This window comes from Quercus lobata, chromosome 4 (genome assembly GCF_001633185.2).
Source record: "Quercus lobata isolate SW786 chromosome 4, ValleyOak3.0 Primary Assembly, whole genome shotgun sequence".
Taxonomy (NCBI): Eukaryota; Viridiplantae; Streptophyta; class Magnoliopsida; order Fagales; family Fagaceae; genus Quercus; species Quercus lobata.
In genome coordinates, this window is record NC_044907.1 from 84,444,362 (window position 1) to 84,454,511 (window position 10,150).

Here is a 10,150-nt window from a genome sequence, read left to right on the forward strand (position 1 = left end):
TCAAGAAAACTTATCACAATAAGCATAAAGCATGAAATTGTATCTAGCTACAATTTAGGAATTGCCAAATAAGCACTTAATTAGACAAGCCTAGTATTTAACCTCATTAATAATATATTCCACTTCCAAAGTTTCTCAACAAATTAACTCGCAAGGCATAGACTCCAATTTACAAAGTTAACCCATTCAATATCATCTCCAACATTATGAATAGCTTCCATAAGATTTACTAGCATATCTTTTGTACCCCTTATCTCTGTTGCTGATTTATGTTCTCACTACTATTTTTGGATGGCCCTAAGTTAGTACTTGATATATTGCTCTAGAGAAAAAAAAAGTGCTTCAAGAAATGCAAAAGAAAATACAATAAATCAAATGACACCACATTTGTATAACGGTTGGGATGATAAACTGTAATTAGTGAACAATAGAAATAATGTTTGTGGTACTAGTGAAAGTAACGTGATATTGCATTAATCACGATCAGCCACCTTAATGAGATGTGAGTTGTCTATTATGGATTAGAATTTTGTTAACATATGGAAAAGTTTACAAATGCACAGTAATCCAACACTACTAACCTTACAGAGAATCAAACTAAACAACCAAAAAAAAGCACCAAAGCAAACTACACATAGGCTTACATCAACCTTTTGTTAACACTGTTTAAGCCTATGAAAAAGGAAACAAATCAATTATTATCATTAGCTAGACAAAATATATATAAATCATTTTACTTGAGATTTAACAATTGATAATGGAATACCCATCTGCAGAAAATCAAACTGATCTTCATTATATTCTTAAAGTTCCTTTTTGCTGTTACACCAAACCTTATGATGCAGCATAAGAAGGATATAGGAGATAAAAGAGAAATTAAAGTAACAATAGAAAAAATCCTAAGTTTCACCACCTAAAACTGCTTGCAAACCCTAGGCATCATCACCTAACAGCGTTTGGCATCACCACCAAATAGAAAAATAAAAAAGGAACCATCTCAACTCATAAGAATTAATCATATTCAAATTCATCTGTGTTTACCATTACTGGAATGCTAGTTAAATAGTTTTAAAGATTATACTAATATGGAAAGTATCAAATCAAATCCCTAAAAATTATCAATATTAATAACCAAATTCGAAAACAAAATTAATTACAAATTAAAACATAAAATCTTGGTTCCTTGCATCATAAGATTAATTCTTATGAGTTGAGAATGTCTTCTCCCATGTTTTCTTTATTTGGTGGTGATGCCTAACGCACTTAGGTGGTGATGCGGGTTTATAGGCAAGTTCTAGGTGGTGAAGCCTAGGGTTTGTTCTATTATTACTTTTATTTCTCTTTTTTTCTCCAATTTCCAAATGACCATAGCACATAGCATAATAGGCAGTGGGTTTGAGGTCCACTTTACATTGTCTTGCACATCACACATAATTATATAGCTCACATATTTGTATTGCACATTACTGCCTCCAATATAAAGGCACTGCTACTTATTTTATTACTTGAGAAATACAATACTATTCATCTAGTATTTCTAATATGATATCAGGGCCACGTTTCTATGGACATGGTAACCACATGCATCATTAAGAAGTTTTCTTCTCTGCCTTAAAGCCTTCCTTACCTGAATCTTCATCTTAAGATTGGTTCAAGCAGAGGTACTTTTTTATTGGAGTTCCAAACCTCACAGTTCTGTATACCTTTGGGTTGAAATGCAAGGCTATAAGAGTGAGGGTCTACAACCTCGTGCTCAGTTTACTCACTTAAAAGCATATTTCTTCATGTAGACAGATATAATGGCAGTGAGGTGAACATTATCTCTACCATATGCAATGCAGAAAACAGAGTAAAGGAATATCTTATGGCTTTGGACCATGAGCATGACAAAGATAGAAGTAAGGAATTAACTTCATGGATGCCCCCCCAAGAAACTATATAAAACTAAATGTGGATGCTGCTATCTCACAGGCTTTCACCTCCTTAGCTGTGGTAGCAAGAAATGAGTCTAGTGAGGTGTTAAAGGTATGGACTAAAATTCATGATTTATGCTCTCCTACTCAAGCTGAAGCAACTGCAATTCAGTGGGCTCTAAAGTTGGCTATCGATGAAAACTGGAGCAACATCGTTGTGGAGGGAGACTCAAAAATATGTTTAGATGCCCTATCCAAAGCTGAAGAACCATCTGATTGGTCCATTTCCTCCATCACTTGGGATACTGCTATTTTGAGTGTATTTTTTGATAATTGTAAGTTTTGCTGGGTTAAGAGATCTTTGAACTCAGCAGCTCACTTAGCTGCTAAATATATCAATGTGTTCATATTTCATTTATTTATTTTTATCAAATAGCACCATGACTATCAGGGCCGACTCAACAATTTTGGGGACCTTAAGCGAAAATTTTAAGTAATTCCTTTTTTAACTTTAAAATTTAAATTTGTACAAATTAAAATTAATTTATTACATGATTTAATAAATTAATATCATTATAATACAAATGAGTTGATATAATATACATCAAATAATTAATTGAAGTGATAATTTATAATAATTGATAAAGTAAGAGTTTGCATTAAAAAAAAAAAATGTGATAACTTATTAATTAGCGTGGAGTTGTGTGGGGGCCAGCTTAGCTTAGGCCTTGTGATGTGTTGGGGACTTATGGACAAAACTGCACAATGCTATGTGCATTGTACAGTTTTTTTTTTTTAGAAATATATATATTGCATGAGTAAATTACAGGTGTGCTCAAACAAAGACGTGGTTAGTGCCACCTCAGCTTAGAGTAGCCAGCCCGAACACATTCTAGTGTTGAGCATAATACAGTGCCACACGTATAAAAATAAACATGCAATATAAGTGGTGAAGACTTAAAGACTATAGCCCTTTTGGGCTTTAGCGCACTCTCAGGTGCTAGTGGACGTTTTGCAGAGTTCCTGGTGCACTGTTATTGTGCAGTGTTCTATATTTTAGGATACAACGCGGTTTTTTTAATGTATTTTATTGATCAATAAAAATACTTAATTTTTTATTTTGTAAGTGGAGACCTTTTTTTATTTGGGGGCCTTAGGTAATTGCATCAATTGCTTATATGGTTCAGCCGGCCTGATGACTATCCATGTTTTCACCCTTATCCATATTCCACTTCTATTCGACACTTTCTAGTCTAATATCAAACTTTAGGTAATAATTTATATTTTTTAACAAACCAATTTTCAAAACACTGAGCAGTGGAGTCAATAACGTTATCCACTGCTCATGGTTTTCAAAATTAATTTTGAGCACGTGCAGAACCATGAGTCTTTCAAACTTTAATCCCATTAATTTAAGGGTAATTAAATTAATTAAAAAATATTATATATATATATATATATATATGTTTTTTTAAAGTCAGCGGGTTCATTTGAACCCCCTGAATTACTAGTGCAGCTACCCTTGCATTGATCCCTCACGAATTGGAATGGCTTGTTTCTAGTTTCCTTAGAACTCTCATGAGTTAATTAATATAAAAGCGCCACCAAAAGATTTTGTGCCAGATTATTGACTCTACGCTCCAGCACGTTCAAAGTCTGAGTGCGATTTTGTACGAGCGGTTTATTAATCAAAAGGATTTGGACTGAGATGAGGTTGCCACTAAAAATAAAGTCAGCATTTTCTACTCTAAACTTGGCCAAAACTTGACAAGTCTCGTCTATTTATAGAGTTCTTGTAGATAATATTACACACCAACAAAACCAACCTTCAATTTCGTTCAACATGTTGTGCTCAAAATATATTTCCTTAAGCTTTCTATTATTCAGCCTCTTCCTCCATGCAGTCAATTGTGCTGACCCATTATACCATTTTTGTTTTAGCCAGGAAAACTTCACTGCCAATAGCCCTTATGGTACAAACTTGAATGGCTTGCTTAAACTTTTGTCCACCAAAGTTCCTTCAAAAGGGTTTGGGCTCAGCTCGACTGGGCAAGGCCGAGCTCAAGCAAATGGTTTAGCCCTATGCCGAGGTGATGTCTCAAAAACAAACTGTAAGACCTGTGTCATTGATGCGGGCAAAGAGCTTGGTGATCGTTGTCCTTATAAAAAAGGAGCGATAATTTGGTATGATAACTGCCTTTTAAAGTACTCGAACATACATTTCTTTGGAGAAATCGATAACAAAAACAAGTTCTACATGTGGAACGTCCAAGACGTAGAAAATCCCACTTCATTCAATCCAAAAGTTAAGGATTTGTTAAGCAGGTTATCTAATAAAGCTTATGCCAATCCAAAATTCTATGCTACCGGGGACCTAAAGCTTGGTTCATCAAGCAAACTATATGGTTTGGCTCAATGCACCAGAGACCTTTCAGGTCTTGATTGTAAGAAGTGTCTTGATACTGCGATTAGTGAACTTCCCAACTGTTGCGATGGAAAACGAGGTGGGCGAGTTGTTGGTGGCAGTTGTAATGTTAGATATGAACTTTACCCCTTTGTTAATGCCTAGACTGTTACGGTTTCCTATGTTTATGTACGAAACTGTACAATGTAATATGCTTAAAATTTAAAAATAAATAAAATTGTCCAATGAGACAACTTATCTTTGCTTCGTCACATGTATAATTTTGACCAATTGTAATAATTTGGTTGGATTTTTGGTACTTAGATGTTGAAATTTTTGCATGGGGCAGTGGTTTTGCTAAATATTGTTATTTTTTTAATAAATAAAAAATAAAAAAAGGGGAGACTTTTACTGTTTTAAAAGCATATTTTATTTGAAAAAATTAGAGACAATTGCTTGCCAGGCTCCGAACCTGACCTCTCACCTTGTAAGCAACAGGATTGACCAAGTGGCCTTTTTGTGAACTAATATGCAGTATTATTAAATTTATATGATTTATAGTTTCTAACCTTTTATGTCATCTTTCTCAACATATTTAATATTATTATTATTTTTTTTCATTGCTAAACTAACTTTTTATTTAAGAATAATACCTATGAAATTTATGAATTTATTTTTAAAGTCTTTTTTAGTTAATTGAAATGATTTCTCTTGAAAGACTATTATAAAATTTCTTTTTATGGTTATTTATGTTGTACTATTTTTTATTAGCCTTATAATGTACTATTTTATTTTAACCTTATAATATCATGAAAATTTCATTGAAATTTTGTTTCAATTTTTAAGATATGTTTAGTAAATTTTGCTAATATTTACAAATTTAATATATTTATTTATATTTAAATAATTATTAAATTAATTATGACTTCATCACGATTCGACCCCGGTTCAACCTCGGTTAAACCTTAAAAACCTTGAACCTCTCTCTTTTATGGTTCAATGAACGGTCCGAGTTTAAAAACCATGATATTAACCTGTATGGCAACTAATTTTGCATTTGGTTGTCTTTTAGATTTGGATTTACTGTTTGTAGGTAGCACCATGACTGTCCATGTTTTCACCCATATCCATATTCCACTTCTATTTGACACTTTCTTGCCTAATTTCATTTTTTAGGTAATAATTTATATTTTTTATCAAACCAATTTTCAAAACACTGAGCAGTGGAGTCAATAAGGTTATTCACTGCTCATGGTTTTCAAAATTAATTTTGAGCACATGCAAAACCACGAGCAAGTGACATCTTTCAACATATTACTTTAATTCCATTGATCCAATAACGGCTCCAGGAAATTTCTTTTGGGGTTGTTAAGAAACTTAAATTAAACAAACTTTAATAAAAAGAGAACTTGAATATAGTGTGTTATTGACAAAAAAAAATAAACATAAATACATGAAATTTTACAATATCTTTTCACGAGTTTTCATATTTTGAAATCTTCCCATAATAAGGAGTGTAATTAAAGGATGTGTGTGTTTAGCGGTTTATTTCTCATATATATATATATATAATATGTTTAAGTGTCATATACCATATCCGCTATTTAATCATAAAGTTGCCATGTAATCTTTAATTGGATTTTATTTATTCTTATGCCAAAATAAAAAGGATAGGATATGCTTCAACCCCTCACTCCCTCCTCCCCTATTTTCCCTTTATTTGCTTCACCGTTTTCCAATTAATCAAGTGGCCATACCACCTCAAAGCCAACAGTAATTTACTGTAAACTCTCTTAACAAAAATCCAGATATGAGTTGAAGAGAACCACCTTTAAGCATACTAAGTCTTTTACGTAACTCTCTCTCTAATCTATATTGATTGGCCATAAATCCTCTCTTGTTAATGAGAGTAATCTAATGTCAGGAGCAAGAAACCAACGAATATTTTGAGTGCAACAAAAGTGATAGGCAACAAAAATTTCCCACAGTTACTACCATTGGTTCATGGCGGAGAAAGATAAAAGGACCAATTTTTTTTTCAAAATTTTTTTTTTTGAAAAAAAAAAAACTTGTATATAATACTTCAAATAAAAAATAAAAAAATAAAAAAAAAACCTTGTATATAATACTTCAAATATTTGAAGATTTATAATGAAACATATTTTAACATTATTTCATGCTAGTTATGGATATTGGAAACAAATCTGAACAAAGAAACATAAAGATCTTTAAGAGATTAGCAGTCGACAGGCATTCATGGAGATTAGCAAAGGACAGAGCTTGTGTCGGCTGCTGCAGTGACAACGAAGGCCATTTGGAGGAGTCGTAGTAGAAGAAGAGCAGTGATGATAGTGACGGCAGGTGCAGCCACAATTGTTGAGAGAATGGTAGGAAAGGAAAATGAAGTGCTTGGGTCACAGAAAGATATTAGAAAGATTTTTTTAACAAAATAATAAAATATAATGACTCACACGCCACTCATCAGTTTGTAAAAGCACTTGCAGTAAGCTGTAAAAGACGTTCCAGTTGTAAATAATTTTGTAATTTTTTATTAAAAATGCCACATCATTAACTATTATGAGATTATCATTGAAATATAATTATTATTTGAGAGAGATAATGCTTTAATTTTTATTTAGTATTTTAATAATAATAATAACTAACCTCATCACACGCGTTCTGCACGTGCGATGAAGCCATTTTATTTATTTTGAGTTTAATATAATTTTTCAATTTAAAATTATCTATTATTAGTGAGGTTACACGTGAATGAATTTTTAAAAAACTAAAACTTAGGATTTGAAATAGAGTAAACTGCTAAGTTTAGTGTGTGCTAATTTAAAAAAAAATATATAAATATATATATATATATATATAACGTGCATGAAATATATCTAAATAGAAAGTGTGCTAATTTTTAGGAAAAAAGTTTCTCTAGTAGTTTTTTTTGTTTTTGAATTTTGTTAAATTACAATTTTAACCCTATTTTTTATTTTTTAAGATTAAAGATTATTTAATTTGATTAACGTTTGGTAGATTGTAATAAGCATTGTAATGTAATAGTTATTCCTATGGTTTAGCTATTCAATAGTTTGGTTATGTTTTTATTACAATGAATAGTCATTCCTTATGAATAGCTATTCTTTAAAATGATGAATAACTATTCCACTCTAAAAGGGTTGTAATAACTATTCCTTAGTAGATGTAATAACTTCTAACATTAATATATTTTCAAATAAATAAACTTTCCATATCCACCTAACAATTATGGAAATAAAAAATCATTAAAAAATAACTCATCTCTCTAAAATTTAAAATATGTTATTTTCTAGGAAATATATTTGTATGGATGAGATATTTCCTAAAATAGATCATCAGTTTTATTCTAATGTTACAACTTACAACCAAACTAATGAATAGGTTTAGTTATTTCATTACAACACTTTTTATTCCTGATAATAAAGATTACCATTCCTGTTGTAATCCACATTCAATGTACTAAACGTACCCTAGGTGTATTTTTAACATTTTCTGAAGACATAGCTAACCTTCTGAATCCTCTTATATAGAGATAATAGTAGTAGCAAAAAGGAATTATCATTGATTAAATGTCATGCATAAAACAAAAATAGGAAACCCAATAAAAACGTAAAGTTGAGTATATTAAATTACCTAATCAATAGCCTCCGCAACAACTTCATCATCTTCGTCAGCTTCACCTTCAGTCTCCTCAATACCATCAATAATGATGGATGGGAAGCTAAATTTGTTGAAAAACTCATGATCTAATTCATGTGTCATTATTTCAAACAGGGAAGGACCTACAGTAGGGTAGAGGGGGCCATTGCCCCCACCACACCCACCCCCTCCCCCCCCCCCCAATTAAAAAAAAAAAAAAAACTAATATATGAATCAATCTGAAAAAATCACCAACAAACTCACATAAAAAAAAAATTTTAAAAAAAAAACCGACAAACTAAAAACTACAAAATAAAAAAATAAATAGGGGCTAAAATCTGAAAACCTAAATTACAATTCTCAAATTTTTACCCTAACCTCACTCTTCCTCCATTGAACCTCATCAAGCATCAATGCCTCCTCAAACCATCACTGTTGTTGCTACTGTTGTTTTACTCAGATCAGATCCAGACTATTGCTGCTGCTGCTCCTCCTCAAATCCTTGATCACAGTCACACACGGTAAATCTAAGAAATTTCTCTCCTCTCTTAAGTTCTTTTTTTTTTTTTTTTTTTTTTTTTTTTTTTTTTGTCTTTGCTTTATTGCTCTGCCTAGTGCCTTAGCCGTTTGCCCTCTACCCTCTGTGTTTTTTTATGGACTGTGTTGACTGTATTTGTGAGTCATGGCTTTTATTGGACTGGTGTGTTCACTGTGCTTGTGTCAATATGTGGACCGTAGACTTAGTTTGTGTTTGTGGCTTTGTATTGACTACTGTGTAATTGTTTGTGGCTTTTTCCTTTTTGTGATGGTGTGGACCAGTTTCAGACTTGTGTTTGTTACTTTTTTTTTTTTTTTTTTTTTTGCTTTTAACTATAAAGAAATAAAGCGGGACCAAGACAATAGGATGTGAGTACTGAATTGTGATAGTGAATTTGTTATTTGTGAGAGTAGTCTTTGGTAGTCATTGTTTTGTCACTTGTGAGTACTATTAACTGTAAAGACTAGCCTTTGGTAAGTCATAAGTGACTTTTTTTGTGACCAATTGACCAAGTCTTTGGTCTGATTGTTTTAGTTTTATCAAAAAATTTGTCAAGTGACATGGCTAATATTAGTAATATATATATATATATATATATATATGAACTTGTGAACTTTGTCTTTGTCACTTTGTGTGATGTGGCTAATATTAATAATATATATAAACTTGTGCTTGTTTGTTTGTGATTATTTTGGTTTTAGATTTTCCCTTTTTTTGGTTGAGAAGTCCCTTTTTTTTTAGTTGGTGTATAGAACTACGAAATATGGAAAAAATGAAACTTTTTTTTTATTTTAATTTGTAGAACTACGAAATGTGTTGAAATGTTTAAAAAACACTTATTTTGTGTGTTATACTTTGTTGACATTTTTATAATATCAAATGTTTAAGAAACACTTATTTTATATGTAGTGTTTTGTTGAATATGAAATAAGTGTTAGTTTTTATTTGCATAAATAAAAAATAAATAATAAAAAAATTGATTTAAGCTTTGGCCCCCCAAGTTCAAATCCTAATTCCATCCCCGGTTGGTGAACGGAGCATCTCAACTCACGACAATTTCAATCGTAGGCATGGGTGTTCTTGGCAAGACTACTCTTGCCAAGTAAGTTTTTGACAACCATGGCGTGAAGGAACACTTCCATTGCTGCATTTGGGTCACAGTAACTGAATCATACAACATGGAGGAGCTTCTGAAAGAGATGACAAAGCAATACTATAAAGTAATGGGGAAGACTGCACCTGAGGAGATCAACAACTTCAATTTGATTTCACTCGTTGGCAAACTGAGGGAATGTCTACAAAATAAGAGGTACGTTGTCGTTTTCAATGATTTTTGGGGAACTATAAAGCATGCTTTTACAGATAATAACGAAGGCAGTAGGATTATAGCCACAACACGTAATTATAATGTTGCTTCTTCCTGCAAAGAGTTTTCAATTGTTCATATTCATGAAATACAACCTTTAACTCCTGAAAAGGCCATGGAACTCTTTTGCAAAAGGGCATTCAAGTACTCCATCGTTGAGGGATGTCAACCAGAGTTGGAGCAACTATCTGCCTAAATTGTTGCAAGATGCAAAGGGCTACCACTGGCAATTGTGCTTATAGGTGGTCTTC

At 32.0% G+C, this 10,150-nt stretch overlaps 2 protein-coding genes across 2 annotated transcripts; both read left to right on the forward strand.

Annotated features, from left to right (window-relative positions):
* The first annotated feature begins 3,756 nt into the window (after positions 1 to 3,756).
* LOC115984237 (cysteine-rich repeat secretory protein 38-like) lies at positions 3,757 to 4,482 on the forward strand. The gene has a single exon (XM_031107206.1). It carries the CDS (start codon positions 3,757 to 3,759, stop codon positions 4,480 to 4,482), a length of 726 nt encoding a protein of 241 aa, XP_030963066.1.
* A 5,229-nt stretch (positions 4,483 to 9,711) lies between these two features.
* On the forward strand, positions 9,712 to 10,095 carry LOC115986001 (disease resistance protein RPM1-like). The gene has a single exon (XM_031108872.1). The coding sequence runs from the start codon at positions 9,712 to 9,714 to the stop codon at positions 10,093 to 10,095; it is 384 nt and encodes a 127-aa protein (XP_030964732.1).
* The last annotated feature ends 55 nt before the right edge of the window (positions 10,096 to 10,150 follow it).

Coding starts and splice junctions, on each gene's coding strand:
- LOC115986001 (XM_031108872.1), top strand. CDS start 9,712: ATGGAGGAGCTTCTGAAAGAGATGACAAAGCAATACTATAAAGTAATG.
- LOC115984237 (XM_031107206.1), top strand. CDS start 3,757: ATGTTGTGCTCAAAATATATTTCCTTAAGCTTTCTATTATTCAGCCTC.